Here is a 23,520-nt window from a genome sequence, read left to right as displayed (position 1 = left end):
AATAAAGTAGATAAATAAAGAGAACAAAGGAAACCAAACAGAGAATCAAAAACTATAAATATGATTTCAAAGATAAACAAAGGAAAATGGGGGGGAGCAGAAGAATAGAATAAAGAAGGAAAAAGAAAGTAATAAAAAAGTCTGATCCCCAAAAAAGAGAAAAGGAAATAAAAAATAAATAATAATAAGGAACTATGAGCTTGATTCCAAAAGAAAAAAGAAGCAGGAGTTAGAAAAAAAGACTTGTCTGTTGGTGCCTAGGTGGTGGTGACCGTGCTGGCCTCATGGAAGAGAGGCCAGCTGTGTTGGCTCAGAATCAGTCTTGGCCCAGTAAATAAGCAGCTGCCAGGCATGGTGGGGCAGAATTTGTTGCAAGCAGGTCCCACCTCCACTGGGGGCTGCTGTGTTGCACTCTGAAGTCCTACACTGTTGGTGTGGAGGGAGGGGAAAGGAGCCACCCCAATCTCTTATCCCCAGAATGGGGATCTCAACCCCTGCTGTCAAGAAGCCCCCATAGAATAGCAAGGGAAGTCAGCTCGCCCTGCACCAAACTCTCTTGTGGTTTTTCTTTGGCCCACAGCTGGGACTCAAAACCCAAAGTCTTAAAAGGGCCTGGCACTGCATGATCCACTGCCCTCCTCTAGAGTAGAACTTCACCCTGCTGATGAAAGGCCTTTGGCTGGCACCTTCAGGGTCTTTTGTCCTTGGGGAGGCAATAAACCCTCTTCCACAAGTACTCAAGGAAGGGGACTGTTCTGTCTCAGTGCACACTGAAGATTGCTAAACCACATTATGCATTCTGGGGCCAGCTCCCTCCTCCCCAGGAGTGCACAGAAGAGCTCCACTCCAGAAAAAGTTATGCACTTCCAAAACCTCAGAGTCCGAGCTCCAAAAGCTGTTTGCAAAAAAAGAACTGGTACACTCAGTACTTCTCTCTCCCCAGTCCGTGGTCCAGAAAGGTTTTCCTCTTGTGCTAACTCAATGCCACACGATCTCAACCCCTCTCTGTCTCCCTTTTGTCTCTCCATGGAAAGAGTTCCCTCCCCTCCACAGTGCAGCCATTTTTCTCTCCCCCAATTCACAACCATGCACCTCACACCTGCCAAGCTGTCTCCCTCCAACTGTGGAGATCTGTCACTCCATAGATCAATTTCCTGGGTGTTCCAAGTAATCTGACCTCAATACAGCTGTGTTTAAAAGATGAGGAAAGCCCCAGGTCCCCCTGTTTCTCTGCCATCTTAACTCCTCCTGGGGAGAGAGAGTCTTAAGCAGGCTCCATGCACAGTATGGAGCCCGACATGGGGCTCCATCTGATGACTGTGAGTTTATGATCTGAGCCGAAACCAAGAGTCAGATGCTTAACTGACTGTGCCACCCAGGCACCCAAGACACTGAATAATTAAATAAGTAGTCCAAGGTCACCCGTCCAATAAAGAACAGAGCTGTGATGGTATATCTGTTCACTTAGGCACCTGAGTGGTTTCTCTTGATCCAAACTAATTCTGCTGGTGGGTTGGACTAGTGTCTCCTCCTCCTTGAGATCCTGGATCTGTCTTGCTCAAGCCACTGCCAGCTCTTCTGAACACTGCATATGTTCTGAGGCCTATACCTTTGTGAAAAACTTTTTAACTGGGACAATTTAGAAAACCACAAAAAAATTTTAAATGAAATGTCACACCAATTGACACCACTCCTAAAACAGCAAGACATCCTCCACTTCCTTGCTATTCAGAGATGGCTTCTTTACATATTTCTTTCCAGTAACCATTTGTGATCAGTTCTCCCAACTGAGCAGCAAGAAGGACAAGATCAAAGACATACTCTATCTCATCATACAAGTAATTTATGGGATAAATTCATGGTGCCATTAAGTGCTATTTTTGTGAGCAAATATACCATAATGCTGATCTGGACATTCTGATTTACACAAGCTCCTCCAACCAAACACAGCCTAAACCAATGAAATATAATTCTACAAGGAAGTAACATTTACTTTTATGTACTTTATCATCTCCCTACAATTAAAAAAGGAATTATATTTTTTTCAGATTCTTTTCTTAAATCAATTCACAACTATCTCCCATTTCTTCTGAGTCTGACATGAAGCCATCCAATTTCCCAGTCAGTGCTACTGGAGAAATACCTGGAGGGAGGAGGTAGGGAGGAAGGAGAAACAGATTTAGGATTGATTTGCTTATGGTACTGTGATAACTTCTCCTAGTAACAGGGATGGGCAAAGCAGATGGCCAAGTCTTGACTTCTCTCCCACAAAATTCACAGACAGTGAAGGTGTCACCACATGGTCTTTAAAGAACAGGGTCAAAGTATGGGGTTTGTTGTTGTTTTGAGAATGATTTCTTATTATAATGAACCAGAAATACAAGATTCCACTGAAAACTGAACAGTTGACAGAGTATGGTTGAACTTAATTAAACCTCAAGGGAAATAAAAAGAGGGTCAAACAAAGCCAATGAATGGAGAATCCCAAGATTGGTTTTGAATAAACATAAGGATAACAGCATTTCAGCATGGGTATCTTCTGACCACTCCCATCAGATACCTGCCAACATTCTATCCCCTTCTCTTCTGAAGCATCTGCCAAACCAAATGGCTATTTACTCTCTAGTGTAGGTGTAAGCCATCTCAACAGTAACTCTCTGGACATGATACAAAGCCAAGAGGAAAGTTTATACATCTCATTCCAGGGTAGAACATGTACATTCCCGAACCAGCACAATCATTACATGGTGTCAATGTACACGGAAGTAGCTTTAATCAAATCAGAGGTACTACCTCATATAACTTGTTATGTGGCCCTGCAGCTATGTCAGTGCTCCCAATTTACTACACTAAAATACCAATGTGGAGAATTCATTTTTGAGCTCCAGATTTTCTAAACATTTCTAAGAGGTTATTAAAGATGATGTAGAACAGAACCGTTTCTCAGAAACCTAGCCATTAAGAAAGAACACTGATCGGCTCCTTCTGGGGCATTTTCATGGGGACACAGAAATGAAGACAGGAAATGTTAGAACATCAAAGCATATGACAGGTGAAGGCAGGCAGAGATGGGAAGAGGGTGTCCTAGCCAAAAGGATACCACATTCACATTCAAAGAAAAGTCAGAGCAATGAGGGAAAAAAAACCAAACACAAGAAAACCTAAGTCAGAGCAAAAAATGGTTTCATACAACACAGTATCAAAAAAGTAAAAGGAACACCCTAAAGGCACAAATTGGAGAAAGTAAGTCCATAGCCTATTGTAGTAAGTCCTTCTATCATCAATCAGGTTTCTTCTCCATCTGTTATCTCAAAGTTACTTACACATGTGGTGACTTTTGAACAAGAGTCTCTCCCAGGAGGGTGGGCAGGTTTCAGTCATTGGTTTTGGGATCTTTTTGTGCCATGTAGGCATCCAACTTGGCATCCAGGTGTCCTTTCATTTTCAACATGTATGTATCCCACTGGTTGTCCAGCTGCTCCCAGGTCAGTACAGGGTGAGTGAGGGTACCTCTCCCTGGCCCACAGCCTCCACCTCAGCATTCAAAGCTCCCTCTTCCCCAACCCATCATACCCTGACCTCTATAACCAATTTCACCATGACCCATAGCTCCATGCCCTAGGCCTCCTCTCCCAGGACTTCCACGACCTCGAACACCACATCTTCTTAAACCCATTTGGGGAGCTACAGCTCACCCACCTGGAGCAGGTTTTAACCTCAGAGCGACATCCCCCACCCTCCCACTAAGCAGGGTTCTGTGGCAAGTCCCCCACATAGTCCTCCTCTGGGTATGCCTCTCTGGGTTATGGGCAGGCTTTGTTCTCCAATTCCTCCCCTGGCCAAGGCCCCTATATGTCGACCTAACCATGCCTGGATATTACTTTTATCCAGATGCTGGTTTAAGGTCTTCTGCTTAAGTTTTTTTTTTTTTAACTTTTTTAATGTTCATTTATTTTTGAGAGAGGAAAGAGAGCGAGAGCACATGAGGGGAAGAGGGGCAGAGACAGAGAGAGACACAGAATCCAAAGCAGGCTCCAGGCTCTGAGCTGTCAGCACAGAGCCCGACAAGGGGCTCAAACTCATGAACTGCAAGATCATGACCTGAGCTGAAGTTGGACGCTTAGCAGACTGAGTCACCCAGGCGCCCCTCTGCTTAAGTTTTAATGCTGCCTGCGCAGAGGGGCTATTCTCCATCTGCTGGGCCAGTCTTCTGTTTCTGGCACTGGCTACCTGCTGTCATTGCTACATCGAAGCCCAAATATTCATTGGCATTGGCCATTTGTTCTTTAGCTTATTAGTAAAACTTCAAGGTTGAACAAAATAGATGTTTAAATAAAAGCTTCAGGAGCACCTGGGTGGCTCAATCAGTTACGCTCTGACTCTTGGCTTCAGCTCAGGTCCTGACCTCATGGGTTCATGAGTTCGAGCCCCGCATCAGGCTCTGCACTGACGTTGCACAACCTGCTTGGAATTATCTCTCTGCCTGTCTCTCTGCTCCTCCCCACCTGCTCTCTCTCTTTCAAAATAAATAAACTTCAAAAAAAAAACATTAAAAAATAAATATAAGCTTTATTTTAAAACATTTATTGGCATTTTCATAGCTTGCTAGACCAGGAGCTCCAGATCATGAACTTTAAGTAAAGTGGTACACTTATTTTTTTTTAATTTTTTTTTTTTTTGAGAGAGAGAGCAAGCAGGGGAGGGACACAGACAGAGGGAGACAGAGAATCCCCGTGCAGAGCCTAACACAGGGCTCGAACTCATGAACCATGAGAGCATGAACTGAGCTGAAATCAAGATTATATGCTTAACCAACAGAGCTATCCAGGCCCCCCTAAAGTGGTACACTTAGGTCAAGGCTGATGCGGGTTAAAGAATCCTTTGCTTCCACAAACTTGCAAGAATCAGAAACTTAGAAATGTAGCTAAATGCAGCACAGTCAAAAGTGATAACAAAGGCTCAGGTAATGACTTTTAGAGAGGTGGAAGGTATAAAAAACACAACATAAGCAGATATGACGGCAACAAAAGAAAATGTAGTTTCAAAGACAGACAAATAAAGCCAAAACCTTGGGGGAACCTGAGGGTTCATTTTAAGGGCAAATATAAGGAAGGACTACAGCACCTTCAAAGCCCATGGAAATACTACACTGGTATAAATTATAGGAGTGTATCATACTTTCTTATGTATTTGTTCACTGAGTAACATGTAAATGTGGAGAATCAGTGTATCATACCCTAAGAGATAAGGAGAAGCATATATGCTTCAGAAAAGGCAAAAATAAACATCAAGTAAATCTTTTAGTGGTCTAACATCAACTTAAAATCATTGGTTAAAGACACTCGATAAATAGAGCTCTTGGAGATAGAAACTGCTTTTAAGTACCTTAACTTTTCTTCTTAGTCTCAAATGATTACATTTCCTGACTCCAAGTGATTACTTCTGAGAAAATCAGATTACTTTAGGGGTGCCTGGGTGGCTCAGTCAGTTGAGTGGCCAACTTCGGCTCAGGTCATGGTCTCATGGTTCGTGAGTTCGAGCCCTGTGTCGGGCTCTGACAGCTCAGAGCCTGGAGCCTGCTTTGGATTCTGTCTCCCTCTCTCTGCCCTCACCTGCTCGCACTCTGTCTCTCTCTCTCAAAAATGAGTAAATGTTATCTAAAACATTTTTAAAAAAGACACCAAGTTTGCTGTAATTTGTTACAGCAACAAGAGGAAACTAACAGTCACCCAGGTGGTAAGTGGCAGAACTGGGATTTTGCAAATAGGTCCTGTGGGCTCCAAATTCAGTGTTCTTCCCATCACAATGGGGATGTGATGTTAAATAAATGGTGGATGGAAAAGTGTAAGGTAAAAAGCTGCAAGAAGCAAGAAGAGCTGAGGAAAGTTGATCCTGGGGTCTATCTACTTTCCCCAAAACAACCTCTTCCACAAAGCCAGATGTTTTTCAATTAAGTTATTTGGATTAAAAATATTCTTTCCAAATAATTGCAAATACTTCTGGCCATATTTAAAGGTCATTGGCATTTCAGGACGGATGGATTTAATCTCGGTTTTTCCCCTATTACTTGGTGATAAACACTGCGATGAAGAAATAAAAAGTTTTGATTGGGTGAGGTGAATGAAGCAAGTAATGTTGAAGTAATGACAGCCCTTCAGTTTATCAACAGGTCTGAGAGCGTGGGGCAGGGTGCTAACAATGAAAAGCTGGGGGCCACTTGAGGGCAATAGGTACATTATGTGAAAGACTACACAGCCTATTTCAAATTTTTCTAGAGAGGAGACTGTAAAGGGCTCTCAGATTTCTTAAATTGTATGAGATCCTATTTATAGCAGCATCTTCACTTAAACTTTGTCCTTGCGTCTTGCCTTTCATCCCTCACTTGTAATTCATCTCCACAAGTAGTGGTCACATCTACGAAGAGGAAGCTATTAAGCAAGTAAGGTTCGCTGTCCTTAGGTAAAATTTGTGACAGATACAGCTCTACCCCTCTTGTCTCTGAATTTTAGGAGGGCCTTTAATGCCTTAACATAACAAGCATTCCCCAACAGGAAGGTTTTCTGGTATTTTGCTTTGCTTTATTATCTGAAAAGTTTTGAGACCTCACCTCTGATGTTGCTATAACTACACATCCTTCTTGAAGGTTAGTGTTAAGACACCAATAGAAGAGGAAGGCCAACCAGCTAAGGGGACAGTTCAGAGATTTTAATCTTATGTTTCTATTTCCAATCTTATCTCACCAAACTGAATACTCTCAAGATTGGGGGAGAGAAATAAAAAGGAGTTTTTCCTTACAATAAGTTTAAAACTCTTTCCTTAACCCACAAAAGTGTTTGGTATGGGAATATATTTTGGGTAGGATCCTCAAACACTGTATAGGGCCACCCAAATGCAAGGAAACCTCTTGCCTCTATTAAGCTCATCTGGGGTAGACGATCTATCAAGAATGTATTAACGACTACAAAGGAAATGAGGACAATTACATTCCTTTGTTTTTCATCCTCATGAAATGATACAGCAGGTGGAATGGCACTAAAGGAAAACAGACTTTTCTTCCCTCCCTCTCTTAGCAAATGGGTAGTCTTGCCTCCAATCCTGCCCCATCACTGATTAAGAGTCAAAAAATTAAGTAAAAACACAGGGTAGTTTGGAACTGCTGGCAGAAGATTGGATGGTTTAACAAAAGAGACACTGACAAAAAGACATTTTTCTACAATACTATAATTACAAATTTGAAGGCACATCCTTGGCAGAAATATGATCAATTACATGCTTATGGAAAAACAAACTACTGAATATCTTGATGACAGATGATTATTGCACAACACTGTCCACTGCTGTTTTGGGTACCAAACAATGTTTAACAATGTTCAGTTAAACATTTAACTGAAAACATAAGGTTGAGACGCCTGGTTTTGGCTACAAAAGGCATCTATTATCAATGCTATTATAGAAGCTCTTTAACTGAAGAACAAGAGTTCATGCTTTTGTGCTTTATCTGGTTATTCATACCAGATAAATTTTCAGAGGGACTACAGAAACAGTCTAAAAACAGCTAATGATTTGGCATGAATCTATATTGTTTATATTTGATTAAATATTTTAAATATAGAAAAGAAATAAACCAAAAATCCAAAGGGAGTGATTGCAGGAATGTTTTTATTCTTATTAAAATAACCAATAACCAGATGCCTCACCCAAAGAAAGTAACAAAATAGAGTAAAATAAATATCAGGAAAAAATAATTTTAAAGCAAGATTCACAAGTAATGGAGAAAAATTCTCAAAAAACATGTATTCTTGATTTTAAGCTGTGTACATAAAAGATACGCACACTTAAATTTTTGGAAACATCCTGTCTACAGTGCTATTTTAAGCATTCTGAACAAAGAATGCATCTGAAAAAACAAGCTTTTAAAAAGTTAAAGCACAGTATAAAATTTTTTGTTCACAAGGCATCAAATTTAACACTCTAAAATGCTGATACTAAACTAGGAAAAATATCATTTCTATTTTCACCACTGACCACCATACTTCTTTAGACTATAACATTAAATATTCTAGCTGTGTTTTTAACCTTTGAAATTCAAAAGGCATCTTTGGATATTTAAGATAAAAGGTGCCCCATAGTTGAATCAGAACCAGCACTGGATATCAAAACATCCTTGTTATCTTCAGACTGAGGGCATGGGTGCTGAGTGAATACAGAAGAGTGATAAAGGAACAACATATAAGGAATTTCAAATATTCAAACATCAAATTCAAATATAAATCCATTTTCCTCTATATGGTAAATATGTGCATACATATGTATGTGTGTATATAAACAGAGAAACACATACACACATCTACATTTATAACATTTGTTCTCACAAGTAACTGGTTACTTAAAGCTAGTTACTAACTGAAAGCAATGTTTTTGATCCTGTCCCTAGATCATCTCTCCTGTGAATACAGCTGCTCTATGAAGCTAATAGGAGTTCAGGATTACAAAAGAGACTTATGGTAGGGAATTCAAAGATACTACAGACACTTAAAACAGGATTCTTTCTAAACAACATGTTTTCTGTTCTGATAGTAAGAGGTGAAATTAAATTCTTGATTTTTCCCAGACTATAGGTTGCTCTTCTTGCTGTCCTAGGTCATGTGGGTCCTTTGGTAAGCGGGGGACAAAAGGACAACTCAAAAACACACATAATAATAAAAGTAGTAACTGTCTATGTTCCAGTGTTTCAGAGACACAGAAAAGAATAAGGGAGAAAGAGAGAAAGGTGCTTCTTTTTCCAAAAGTCTATTTTACATTTATCATATTGGCTGTTTCTTCTAGAAGAAACAAATTGTGGTATCACAGACCACTAGAATAAAATAAAAAACAAATATTAAAATTCAAAGTGGAAGCATGGAAGATGGCATAGGCATTGGTCTAAAAAAGAGTCTAGATATACAAACTCATTCATATTTCATTAAAATGGGTTTGCCTTTCTAGATTAATAGCACCTTTCTCAATAGTTTCAATTCTCTCTTTAAGATACTTGAGATAACTGGGTGTTGCATTTAAAGGATGAATCACTGAATTCTACTCCTGAAACCAATATTGCATTGTTGTTACCTAACTGGAATTTAAATAAAAATTTGAAAAGAAAAAGAAAGATAGTTGAGATAAAAATGAGATTTTTTCCAAATCTGAAAAGACAGGGTGGAATAATGTTATAAACTTTTTGTGTGTGTATGAAAGGAGAAGAGAGAAAGGAAGTAGGAGAGGAAGAAACCCATTCCCCTATCCCACCTGATTTTAGATTCTGCCCTAAGAAAATTATTATTAATTATTTATTACTGACCTCAAGGGGAGAAAAGAAATAACATTTACTGAATACAAATCTCATGTGCTAGGCATTGTTCCAACAGCTTTACGTATGGCAATGGGAACAAAGTATTAGGAACTTATTTATTTATTTTCACTTCCATAATCTGCATCTGAAATCCATCTTGCAATAAATGAGGAATTTAAATAGTGATACAAGTACTAGATCTCTGATCAGTGTATTAAGTCCTAGGCACTCAAAGTGGAATTTCTAAATGTGTATGGCACTGAAAACAGCCCCTGAATTTGCAAACCACACTTACTAGCAAGTGCAAATGTTTTAAACTAGAGAAAAGTATAGACTTGGCTAAAAGGTATCACAACCTAGGGAAATTCTCATTTCTATATTACAAATTTATTATGTTTTTTTGGTAAATGCAGCTTTGTGTAATAGCATTATTTTAAAGTCATTTTGAGAGGTCATCTAAAATACTAAAATATATTTAAAATCTATTAAATTATATATACCAGCTACCATCTTGTATTCTCTCCCAAAAAAGGACAAATTTAGTGAATCTAGGTAATTTCACATGACCCGTATATGTCAAAGATGGTAGTGTTAATCTTTTAAAAAGTTAATTGTAGAAGAGGCTCAACATTTTAGGCTTCTGGACTGAGGCTGATAGACTAAGAACAATTTAGAGTGGAACTCGTCAGGAGTGAATTAAAAGCCTGTACAGAGCTAGAGAGTCACTGAATGAAGAATCTGATCTATTTTTTTACAACAATGGAAAGGATAGGAAGCAAGGGACCCTATGGATCCTTATGGTCTTTTTGGGCTATAAGATAAAGGAAAAAGATATTGGAAAAGTTGTCAGTTATTTTTATCAATCAATCACCTACACTTAGCTCAGCTGAAAGAACAACAAAAAAACAAACTAGGGCAACTGCAAAGACAAAGATGCAAGGAGAATAAGGGGGAAGAAAGCCTGTAATAAATAAGGCACATCTATTTTTAAACAGTTTCTAACTGTTTTCCTTCTAAACCCAGATGCTTTACAGTGTTTTAAAAGCCATTGTCAGATTATCCCAACCTGACAGGGATGAGAACTCAAGAATGTCCTCAAGATCATGCTCTCAGATCTTGAAACTTTTAAATTATCCTTTTTCTTGAGCCTTTTCTTTTTGGTCAAATAAAAAAAAATTATCACTTTAGCAGCAATTCAGTAATCTTCAATTGTAGGGCTTGTTACTGTTACTGTTACTGTTACTGTTACTGTAGGGCTTGTTACCTGTTACTAGTGAAAACAAAAAGGGCTGGAGATTCATTTTAAATAAAGCTAGGTTCAGAGCTAACACTCTGAAAAAATATATTTTTGCCATTAGACAAATGCAATGCAAATAGAATCCTTAACATCAGGGCATGAGACCAATATAAAATCCTTCCACAATATTTTGAAAAGTTAAGGTAACATCACTAATGCTGTGTCAGTGCATAACAACATCGGCTAGTAGCACTCTCTGTGGCCTGTTACAATGTGGTGTCATCATCTTCCCTGCAGTCTCCCACCAGAAGTGAATGCTTGTCAGGTTCACTGGTACCAATGCTGTTTAGGGACCGTTTATCAGACAGTAGTGAATTTATGGAGGCTCTGCTGTAATTAACAATCCGGTCCAGCAAACCCAGTTTAGGAGAATTTCTTGAGGTGTCATCTATTCCAACATGAACGCTGATTTCCGAAGGCCTTTTCTGTCCCATGTGGCTTCGGGCATGCAGTTCATAATTCTCATAAGTTGGTTTTCTATAACTGAACACATGCAAAAGGACACTAGTTTGAAATAACCAAATGTGAACTAGACACTTTTTATGTTCAAAAATGAAAATATATTTGCCTGGTACGAAGATCTACAAAGGGAGTCCCTGCTAGGAAAGTGGCTCAAAAAAAAAATATGTATGGGGTCACATGATCAGAAATTCTACTTCTCAGAGCCAATGTACTACATTTTACCCCACTCAGTGCTTATGCTTGCTAGGTAAAGACTACATAAGATAATTATATAGCTAACATTTATTATTAAGAATAGTCTTGGCCTATCATACAAGAATAAGACCTACCAAGAACTGACTGTGGATGATAAAATGAACATAAAATACAAACATGAGCAAGCCATCATACTTACAGTTTAAGGAAGAGAGAAGAAAGTACTACTGAAACAGATGAAGCAGCCATTGCAGCAGATCCCATCCAGGGCTGCAAAACCAAACCAATGGGCATAAAAACTCCTAAGAAATAAGTTTGGATTAGTTAGAGCAGTCAGTACTAAACAGATTACTAATGTGTTTCTAATACATATATACAAATCATTTCCTTGTTTGATATTTATTCAGCACTTTATCCTTCTGTTGGTGGAGATTTATGTCACTGCCAATTTTTCACTAACAGGGTATTTCTGTGAACATTCTTGTACATGTCTACCTGTGCATGTGCTTGAGAATTTCTCTGAGGTACATACCTATATGTGAAACTGTTGGATTATAACATGGGCACATCCTCAATTTTAGGGGGATATTCCTCAGTTGTTCTCCAAAGTGGCTGTACCAGATCACAATCCCACCAATCATTTATGAGTTCATGTTCTACAAACTCATCCACACTTGTTTTGTTTCCTTTTGTTTGTTTGTTTTCAGTAGGCTCCACACCCAGCATGGAGCCCAATGTGGGGACTGAACTCACAACCCTGAGATCAAGACTGAGCTGAGATCAAGAATCTGACACTTGGGGCGCCTGGGTGGCGCAGTCGGTTAAGTGTCCGACTTCAGCCAGGTCTCGATCTCATGGTCCCTGAGTTCGAGCCCCGCGTCAGGCTCTGGGCTGATGGCTCAGAGCCTGGAGCCTGTTTCCGATTCTGTGTCTCCCTCTCTCTCTGCCCCTCCCCCGTTCATGCTCTGTCTCTCTCTGTCCCAAAAATAAATAAAAAACGTTGAAAAAAAAATTAAAAAAAAAAAAGAATCTGACACTTAACCGAGTCACTCAGGCGCCACACCACACTTGGTTTGGATAGACATTTTAACATTTGTTTATATGATAAGGATAAGATAGACTTATTGTACTTTTAACTTTTTATGTGTTTATCTATATTTTTCTACTTTTTCTACAGTCATCATATATTACTTGCATAATTTTAAAAATCATTTGTTCCATGAATTAATCTCTATGGACTGTTCTTTTACTTTTTGTGACCCTGTTTATTTTTTTTTTAATTTTTTAAAATATTTTTACTTATTTTTGAGACAGAGACAGAGCATGAGCAGGAGAGAGAGAGGGAGACACAGAATCCGAAGCAGGCTCCAGGCTCTGAGCTGTCAGCACTGAGCCTGACACGGGGCTTGAACTCACGGACTGTGAGATCATGACCTGAGCTGCAGTTGGTTGCTTAACTGACTGAGCCACCCAGGCACCCCTGTGCCCCTGTTTATAAACAGCATTTGTGTGTCCCTGTTTATAAACAGCTTTATAATTGTTCTTCCATCATTTCATGTCCTTCTTTGGCTCTCAAACCAGAGAGAACAAGAAGAAAGTGGTAACTACTTCTCTTCTGTTATTACTAACTCCTACCAAGTCCCTAAGTACAAGACATTATCCAGTGTTTACTTAAAAATTCTAAATTACTTTTCCTTGGTCATATTCCTTTAATCAATCTCTCTCTCTCTCTCTCTCTCTCTCTCTCTCTCTCTCCTGGTACCCAAACTTAAAAAAACAAAACAAAATGTGTTGGCTATTAGAATGTTAAGTGAGGAGCAAAAAATTCTCTGTATGCTATAATTATACCTATGTAACAAGACACAAAACTGATGCAAAGTAAAAAAGACTGGAAGGAAAGACACTAAAATGCTAACAGTAGTTGTGTTTGAGTAGTGAGATTAAAAGTAAATTTGTTATCCAGCAAAAAATAAGTAAATAAATACAGTATAAGTATAAATATAAATAAATACAAATATGAGAGAGCATATGGAGAAAGAGATGAAGCAATGTAGTAAATAAAGTATTATTAACTGGTGAATTTAAATGAAGACTATACAGGTTTTCATTGTATCTTTTTTCCTTCTTATATATACCTTTTAAATCTTTTTCAAAAAAAATTTTAATGTTTATGTATTTAGAGAGCAAGGCAGCGTGTGTGAGGGGCAGAGAGAGAAGGAGAGAGAGAATCCCAAGCAGGCTCCATGCTGTCAAAGCAGAGCCCAACACAGGGCTCAATCTCACATACCATGAGATCATGACCTGAGCCAAAACCAAGAGTCAGACACTTAACTGACTGAGCCACCCAAGTGCTCCTTTGAAATTTTTTAAATATAAAGTTGGGAGGGGAAAATAAAGTAAATTAAAATAAATCTGTCAGAATGCTTTTACATTTTAGGCTGTGATGAACATTGCTTGAAATTATCATTATTGACGTTAATATTACCTCTCACTATACCAGGAGGTTACATATAAAAATTGAGCTCAACACTGGGTATTGTATGTACATGATGAATCACTGAATTCTATTCCTAAAACCAATACTGCACTGTAGGTTAACTAACTAGAATTTTAAATAAAAATTTGAAAAGGAAAAAACTGAGCTCGAAACTAGTAATAAGACTGAAGCTTCCAATATGACAGGTCTCTAATGACTTCAGAGGAAAAGCAATACTAGATAATAGTCACATACCAGCAGCTATGGGAATTCCAACTAGATTATAAATTAGAGCGAAAACAAAATTTATCCGAATCCTCTTGACTGTCTTCCTTGATAAGTCAATACTTGCCACTACATCCAGAAGATCATTCTGAAAACAGAAATATTTGTGATATTAGTGAGAGACTTTAACTTAACTAGTACTTTTGTATTTGATACTGTGATTTTGCAAATGATGTATACCTTAGGATAGGTAATAAATCTTAAATATTATAAATCTTAAATATATAATTTAACTATAAATCTTAAATATTGCTAAAAATTTCAGTCAGCCTTGGAAGATGTTTTTCAGGACTTTTTCTCAGGGGTCTAGAAAACACTTTTTGCATTGTATGATGCTATGTGCATTATATCCCTTAAAATAATCTCAGCAAGTGTTTGTTGAAGATAATTTTATTATAAGTATATTCCCCAATCTTATTCTTTACTTTAGAAGCTTGTCATTCTCATTTGCTTTGCTGGATTGAGAAAGTCTGAAAGTAATTAGTATGACTTCTCATACTCCCATCTTCAATTCTCCGTCTCAATGGCTGGGAGCACAGGAATTAGAAAGAATTGTTCTATTCCATATACTTTATGACACTATCCCTGACCAGGTAGAGCAGTATCACAGACCTCAATGTTCAGGCCACAGGACTTACCCTTATTAAAACCACATCAGCTGCTTCAATGGCTACATCTGTACCTGTGCCAATGGCAATTCCAACATTAGCCATTGCCAGAGCTGGAGAGTCATTGATTCCATCTCCTACCATTGCAACCTGTTTCCCCTCCTCCTGAAGTTGCTTCACCTTAGCAACCTTATGAGAAGGGAGAACTTCAGCAAACACCTTAGTAATGCCAACCTACATGAGGAAAAATAAACTCAATTCATTTCAAGAAATATTACTAGTACCTGAAATAGAATGCAGCAATAGTGAGCCATCAGTTTCTACCCACCAGATGTCCCAAATTGCAGAAATTGGTAGTATCTAGTGATAGTAAGGATATAGAGAAATCAGCTCTCATATGCACTCTTGGTGAGCGTGTAAACAGTTATCATGTTTTTGGAGGGCATTTGGCAGCATCTATCAAAGTGCACACATCATTTAATTCAGCAATTCCACTTCTAGCTATATTCTGGACATACTTATACATGTATAAAAACATTTATGTTTGACTTCCAGGGAAGATGGCAAAGTGGGGGGATCCTGGGCTAACCTCATCCCATAGATGCAACCTGGGTCATCCACAGTGATGTGGCTGATCCAGAGAACAGCATAGGGCCTGACAGAACAGACTGCCACAGTTAGGTATAGAGAAAGGGCCATGTTGAGGAAGGTGTGGAGAGGGAGATACAGTCCAGAGTCAGGTGGACTCGTGGGACAGTCCGTGGGAGGGAGGGGTGCAGTGAGTCTGGAGCGGGGAGAGAGGAACAGCCCCCTACATCAGGTGCCCTGGGCATAGGGGCCTGCACAGGGAAGGCAGGTTCTCATAGAGCTTTGAGAACCAGGGGGGCCAGGCTTTGTAAGTTCTTACAATCAGTGGGTCTAGAAACCTGGAATTTTAAAAATCAGCTGGTTCAGCTCTTGGAGAGCCAGTGGGCAATAGGAAACCGAGTCTTCCCACTTAAAGAGACAGCACAACAAACAACCCCACTGAGATACAACATAGAAGCAGCAGTTTAAAAAATGCCTGGGATATACAGGAAGGAGATTTGTGTACTATAGAGGCAGAGATCTTTGGGAGACTTCTCTAAGAACAAAAGAACCAGCAGGCGGCATTTCCCTCCCCTGGCCCCAGCCTAGATATGCAAACACCTGTGGTAACCAGTGCAGTGCCAACTCTCTCCACGTAGCTTGCTATCAGTGTGCCCTGCCGCTATGCCCTTCTGCAGATCCACTCCCTCCAACTTGGCCAGATGCAGAAGTTTTCCCTGGCGGCTACAGGTCCCTTCCCACAGCAGGCCAGCACAGACCATTCTGGAACCCCAGGCCCTGCCCCCACTTTCTCATGCACACCTGCCCCCTCCAATATGCCATTGGCCAGAGCCCATCCAAAGCAGTGCCACAAGCCTGGCAGTGTGCAAGCAGCCCCAATAGGGGGTCAGAACCACTACACAGTGACTCCAGTCCCAGACAGAGGGGAAGATAACCACACACACCAGTCCAACTCATAGGGTCAGTTGGCAGGCTCCGCTCACCAAAAAAAGCTTCTCAGGGGACAACACAGGGAGAGTACCCTGTAGTTCAGTGGTACTGCATCTCTGGCAAAAACCTGGTCTGACTCAACTCATGCCCAAGGTGGCCCCAGACTGGCCCACTAAGACCACAAGGACCAAACCTTGCCCACCAACAGGCAAAGAAAGCCACTGCAGACAAGTGAACTGAAGGCAAACGTGGCTCAGCCAAAATAATCCGGTGCACACAACACACATAGGAGACATCCCTAAGTGCCAGGTTCTAGTGAACTGGGGACACTGCACTGCAGGCCATTACTTTCAAGATCAGGTGACATGGCTGACTTTCCTAACACAGAGAAACAGACACAGAGAGTTAGACAAAATGGGGACAGAGGAATATATCACAAAATGAAAAAAAAGGACAAAATCACAGGAAGAGAGCTAAATGAAATGAAAATAATATGCCTGATAGATAATTTAAAGTAATGGGCATAAGGATACTCACTGCACTTGAGAAACAGTGGAAACTTCAGTGTGACTGTCAACAAAGAGATAGGAAACATAAAAAGGAAGCAAAAGAAGATGGAGAACTCAGTAACTGAAATTAAAAATATACTAGAGGGGCACATGGGTGGCTCAGTCAGTTAAGTGTCCAACTTGGTTTTGGCTCAGGTCATGATCTCACAGTTTTGTGAGTTCGAGCCCCACAACAGGCTCCACAACTGCCAGTGCCAGTGCAGATCCTTCTTGGGATTCCATTTCTCTCTCTCTCTCTCTCTCTCTGCCCCTCCCCTACTCATGCTGACTCTGTCTCTCTCAAAATGAATAAATAAATATTTTTTAAAAATTTAAAAAACATACTAGAGAGAACAAACAGGAGAGTATAGGAAGCAGAACAACAGATCAATGACCTCAAGAAGAGAGTAATGGAAAGCAATCAAGGTGAACAGGATAGAGAAAAAAATAATAAAAAATGAAAATAGACTAAGGGAACATAGCAATGCCATCATGAGTAATAACATTCACATGATAGGGATCCCAGAAGAAGAAAGAAAATAGGGCAGAAAATTTGTTTGAAGAAATAATAGTTGAAAACATCCCTAATCTGGAGAAGGAAAGAGAAATTCAGACCCAGGAGGCACAGATAAGCCTCAACAAAACTGACCCAAGAAGGCCCACAACAAGACAGAGTATTTAAAATGGTAAAAGGGGGTGATAAAGGGAGAATTTTAAAAGCAGTAAGAGAAAACAGGTATATGCAAGGGAAACCCAAAGGGCTATCAGCAGATTTTTCAGAAGAAATTTTGCAGGCCAGAAGGGACTGGCATGATACAATCAAAGTGCTAAAGGAAAAAAACCTGCAACGAAGAATACTCTTTCCAGCAAGGCTATTATTCAGAATAGAAGAAGAAATAGAGTTCCCCAGACAAACAAAAGTTAAAGTAATTCATTAGCACTAACCCAGTCTTATAAGAAATCTTAGAGTGGACTCACTGAGTGAAAAGGAAAGACCATAAGTAAGAGTAAGAAAAGTAGGAAGCACAAAAGCAGTAAAATTAAGTATATCTACAAAAATTTGTCAAGGGATTCACAAAATAAAAGGATGTAAAGCAAGGCACCATATACCTAAAAAAATAGGGGAGAGGAGTAAAAACTGGATTCAAACTTAAGCAACCATCGGCTTAATACAGACTGATATATGCATATAATGTTATATACAAACCTAATGTTAATAACAAATCAAAAATCAGTATTAGATATGCAAAAACTAAAAAGAAAGGAATCCAAGTATGTCACTAAAACAAGCCAGAAAACCATAAGAGAAAAGAGCAACAAAACAAAGGAAGAGAGAACTGCAAAAAACCATAAAACAAGTAACAAAATGGTAACAAGTATATACCTATCAATAATTACTTCGAATGTAAATGGACTAAACGTTTCAATCAAAAGACACTGGGTGAATGGATTAAAAAGTAAGACCCATATATGTGCTACAAGACTCATTTCAGACCTAAAGACACATGCAGATTGAAAGTGAGGTATGGAAAAACATTTATCATACAAAAGGAAGTGAAAACAAAGTCAGGGTAGCAATACTTGTATAGGACAAAATAGACTTTAAAGTAAAGATTGTAACAAGAGACAAAGAAGAGCACTATATAATCATAAAAGGAACAACCTAACAGGATGTAAAAATTGTAAATATCTATGCACCCAACATGAGAAAACCAAAATACATAAAGCAACTAGTAAGAAACATGAAGGAAGTAATTAATAGTAATACTAGTAAGGGGACTTCACCACTCCACTTCCATCAATGGATAGATCATCCAAACTGAAAACCAACAAGGAAATAGTGGCTTTAAAGGACACATTGGACCAGATCTAACAGATATAGTCAGAACATTCCAACCTAAAACAGCAGAATACACACTCTTTTCATGTGCACACAGAATTTTCTCCAGAATAGATCACATGTTCGGCCACAAAACAAATCTCAACAAATTCAAAAAGACTGAAGTCATACCACGCATCTGTTCCAATCACAATGCTTTGAAACTAGAAGTCAACCACAAGAAAAAACCTGGAAAGACTAAATAACATGCTACTGAACAACGAATGGATATATCCTGAATTCAAAGAGGAAATCAAAACATACATGGAGACAAATGAAAACAAAATGGCCAAAATCTTTGGGATGCAGCAAAAGCTGTTTTAAAAGAGAAGTTTACACCAAAACAGGTCTACCTCAAGAAGCAAGAAAAATCTCAAATAATTAACCAAACCTTACACAAAAAGGAGCTAGAAGAAGAACAAACAAAATCCAAAACCAGAGAAAGAATTATATAATAACGTTAGAGCAGAAATAAGTAAAATACAAACTAAAAGCAATCAATGAAACCAGGAGCCAGTTCTTTGAAGAGATCAACAAAAGTGATAAACGTTTAGCCAGATGCATCAAAATATCTATCTATCTATCTATCTATCTATCTATAGGACTCGAGGCACTTGGCTCAGTCAGTCAGAAGAGCATGTGACTCTTGATCTCAGGACTGTGAGTTCGAGTCCCCATGTTGGGAGTAGAGACTACAATACCTACCTACCTACCTACCTACATACATACACACATAAACTTAAACAAATAAGATTAAAGAATATTTTAAAAAATAGTACTCAAATAATCAAAATCAGAAATGAAAGAGGAGAAATAACAACAAACACCACAGAAATACATAGGATTATAAAAGAATGTTATGAGAAATTATATGCTAACAAATTGGACAACCCACAAGAAATGCATAAATTCCTAAAAACATATAACCTCCCAAAATTGAGTAAGAAAGAAAATAAAATTTGAAAAGACTGATTACCAAGAATGAAAATAGAATCAATTGATCAAAAAACTCCAAACAAATAAAAGTCCAGGGCCAGATGGCTTCACAGAATTCTACCAAACATTTAGAGAAGAGTTAATACCTATTCTTCTAAAACTGTTCCAAAAATATAGAAAAGGAATAAAAACTTCCAAATGAATTTGATGAGGCCAGCATTACTCTAATATCAAAATCAGACAAAGACAGGGGCACCTGGGTGGCTCAGTCGGTTAAGCGGCCGACTTCGGCTCAGGTCATGATCTCGCGGTCCGTGAGTTCAAGCCCCGTGTCGGGCTCTGTGCTGATAGCTCAGAGCCTGGAACCTGTTTCAGATGCTGTGTCTCCCTCTCTCTGACCCTCCCCCATTCATGCTCTGTCTCTGTCTCAAAAATGAATGTTAAAAAAAATTTTTTTTAAAAATCAGACAAAGACACTACAATAAAAGAGAACTACATGCCAATCTCTCTGATGAACACAGATGTAAAAGTCCTCAACAAAATATTAGCAAACCAAAGCCAACAATACATTAAAAAAAATTACTCACCAAAACCAAGTGGGATTTATTCCCAGGATGCAACAAGGGTGGTTCAATATTTATAAACCAATTAATGTGATACATTACATAACAAAAGAAAGGATAAAAACCATATGATCATTTCAGTAGATGTAGAAAAACCATTTAACAAAGTACAACATCAATTCACGATAAAAACTTTCAACAAAGTAGGTTTAGAGGAAACATATCTCAACATAAAAAAAGCCATATATGAAAAACCCACAGCTAACATCATCCTCAGTGGTGAAAAACAGATCTTTTCTCCTAAGGTCAAGAACAAAACAAGGATGTCCTCTCTCACCACATTTATTCAACATAGTACTAGAAGTCCTAGCCACAGCAAACAACACAAAGAACTAAAAGACATCCAAATTGGTATGAAAGAAGTAAAACTTTCACTATTTGCAGATGAAATCATACTATATATAGAAAGCCCTAAGGACGCCACCCAAAAACTACTAGAACTGATAAGGGAATTCAGTAAAGTCACAGGATACAAAACCAATACACAGAAATCCATTGCATTTCTAAACATTAATTATGAAGTAGCAGAAAAAGAAATTAAGAAAATAATACCATTTACAATTACACCAAAAATAATGAAATACATAGGAATAAACTTAACCAAGGAGGTGAAAGACTTGTACTCTGAAAACTATAAAACACTGATGAAAGACATCAAAGATGACATAAACAAATCAGAAGATATTCCTTACTCATGTATTAGAAGAACAAATATTGTTAAAATGTGCATACTACCCAAAGTAATATACAGAATTAATGCAATCTCTATCAAAATATCAACAGCATTTTTCATAGAACTAGAACAAACAATCTTAAAATTTGCATGGAACCACCAAAGACCCAAAGCTACCTTGAAAAAAGAACAAAACTGGAGGTATCACAATCCTAGACTTCAAGATATACTACAAACATGTAGTAATAAAAACAGTATGGTACTGGCACAAAAACAGACACATATATCAATGGGACAGAACAGAAAATCCAGAAATGGACCCAGAACTATATGGTCAACTAATCTTCGACAAAACAGGAAAGAATATCCGAAGGAAAAAAGTCTCTTAAACAAATGGTGTTGGGAAAACTAGACAGCAACATGCAAAAGAATGAAAGTGGACCACTTTCTTACACCATAATAAAACTCAAAATGAATGAAAGACAAAAATGTGACACAAGAAACCACCAAAATCCTAGAGGAGAAAACAGGCAACAACATCTTTGACCTCTGCTGCAGCAACTTCTTACTTGACATGTCTCTGGAGGCAAGGGAAACAAAAGCAAAAATAAACTACTGGGACAACATCAAAATAAAAAGCTTCTGCAGAGCAAAGGAAACAATCAACAAAACTAAAAGGTAACCTATGGAATGAGAGAAGATATTTGCAAAGGACATATATGATAAAGGGTTAGTATCAAAATATAGAAAGAACTTATAAAACTCAACACCTAAAAAACAAATAATCCAATTTAAAAGTGGGAAGAAGACATATAAAGACATTTCTCCAAAGAAGACAGATGGCCAATAGACACATGAAAAGATGCTCTACATTACTCAACATCAGGGAAATGCAAATCAAAACCATAATGAGATATTACCTCACACCTTCCAGAATGACTAAAATAAAAAACTCAAGAAACAACAGATATTGGCAAGGATGTGAAGAAAAAGGAACCCTCATGCACCGCTGGTGAATGCAAACTGGTGCAGCCATTGTGGAAGACAGTATGGAGATTCATCAAATAATTAAAAATAGAATTACCTTTTGATCCAGTAATTCCACTACTGGGTATTTACACAAATAATATGAAAACACGAATTCAAAAAGATAAATGCACTGCTATGTTTCTTGCAGCATTATTTATAATAGCCAAGATATGGAAGCAGCACAGTGTCCATTGATAGATGAATGGATAAAGAAAATGTGGTGTGTATACACACACACACACACACACATATATATATATACAAACATATATACATACATACATACATACATACATACATACATACATACATACAGTGGTATATTACTCAGCCATAAAAAGGAATGAAATCTTGCCATTTGCAACATCATGGATGGATCTAGAGGGTATGATGCTAAGTGAAATAATTCATCCAGAGAAAGATCAATACCACATGATTTCACTCATTTGTGTAATTTAAGAAACAAAACAAATGAACAAGGAAAGACAGAGACAAACCAAAAACCAGACTCTTAATTATAGAGAACTAATGTCTACCAGAGGGGAGTTAGGTGAGGGGATGGATAAAATAGGTGAAGGGGCGTACACTTACCATGATTAGCACTGAGTAATGTATACAACTGTTGAATCACTATGTTGTACACCTGAGTCTAATATAACACTATATATTAACTATACTGGAACTACAGTACAATTTAAAAAAATAAATACAAAATGAAATCACTGTGAAAACTACCACCCCCTAAAAAAAAGATGTATATCTAAGGATGTACATTACTGCCCTGTTTGTAACAACAAAATTTTCAAAATCACCTAAATACCCATCATGAGAGGAATGGTTAAGTAAATTATGACACATTCCTACCATGGGATTCCATGTAGTAATTTTGAAAGAATAAAATAATTTTGTTTTTTCAGATATGGATAAAGCTCCAAGGAATGTATTTTGTTACCAAAAAAAAAAGTGCTGGGGCACCTGGGTGGCGTTAAGCGTCTGACTCTTGATTTCGGCTCAGGTCACGATCTCACAGTCGTGAGATCGAGCCCCATGTCAGACTCCTCACTGAGTGAAGCCTGCTTTGGATTCTGTGTCTCCCTCTCTCTCTGCCCCTCTCCCCCACCCCTGTGCATGCGAACACACTCTCTCTCAAAATAAATAAAAATAAACACTTTAAAAAAGCGCAAAGTGCTGAATGAACAATCTGTAGAAAAATGATGTAATTTATGTTGAAAATACCAGAACTATACATTCATATATGAACACACATGCATGTGAAAAAGTTGGGGTAGGGGGTTGCCTGGGTGGCTCAGTTGGTTGAACGTCTGACTTCGGCTCAGGTCATGATCTCACAGCTCGTGAGTTTGAGCCCCACGTCAGGCTCTGTGCTAACCGCTCAGAGCCTGGAGCCTGCTTCAGATTCTGTGTCTCCCTCTCTCTCTGCCCCTAACCCACTTGCATTCTGTCTCTGTCTCTCTCAAAAACAAATAAACATTAAAAAAAGTTTTAAAAAAAAGTGGGGGTAGGACTGGACAGGGAGTTTGGGAAAAGGGTAACTTAAACTTTTTGATTTATATCCTTCTGCATTAAATTTTTTTATTTTTTTTATTTTTTTTTTATTTTTGAGAGAGAGACAGACAGACACAGCATGAGTGGGGGAGGGGCA

At 38.4% G+C, this 23,520-nt stretch overlaps 1 protein-coding gene and 1 pseudogene across 1 annotated transcript in view; both read right to left on the bottom strand.

Moving 5' to 3' along the window:
- Nucleotides 1-205: 205 nt before the first annotated feature.
- On the bottom strand, nucleotides 206-4,279 carry LOC125931329 (chromatin target of PRMT1 protein-like; annotated as a pseudogene).
- Nucleotides 3,919-23,520, bottom strand: part of ATP7A (ATPase copper transporting alpha) — a 159,697-nt gene continuing 140,095 nt past the window's right edge. The window contains exons 20-23 of the mRNA XM_049643998.1: nucleotides 14,682-14,885; nucleotides 14,014-14,131; nucleotides 11,482-11,584; nucleotides 3,919-11,108 (exon numbers count right to left, since the gene is read on the bottom strand). Of these exons, the coding sequence (XP_049499955.1) occupies nucleotides 10,832-11,108; nucleotides 11,482-11,584; nucleotides 14,014-14,131; nucleotides 14,682-14,885 (702 nt within the window). The 3' untranslated portion in view covers nucleotides 3,919-10,831. The remainder of the gene's footprint in view (nucleotides 11,109-11,481; nucleotides 11,585-14,013; nucleotides 14,132-14,681; nucleotides 14,886-23,520) is intronic.

The sequence above is a fragment of the Panthera uncia genome, chromosome X (assembly GCF_023721935.1).
Source record: "Panthera uncia isolate 11264 chromosome X, Puncia_PCG_1.0, whole genome shotgun sequence".
Taxonomy (NCBI): Eukaryota; Metazoa; Chordata; class Mammalia; order Carnivora; family Felidae; genus Panthera; species Panthera uncia.
This window is presented reverse-complemented; position numbering and strand designations above follow the sequence as displayed.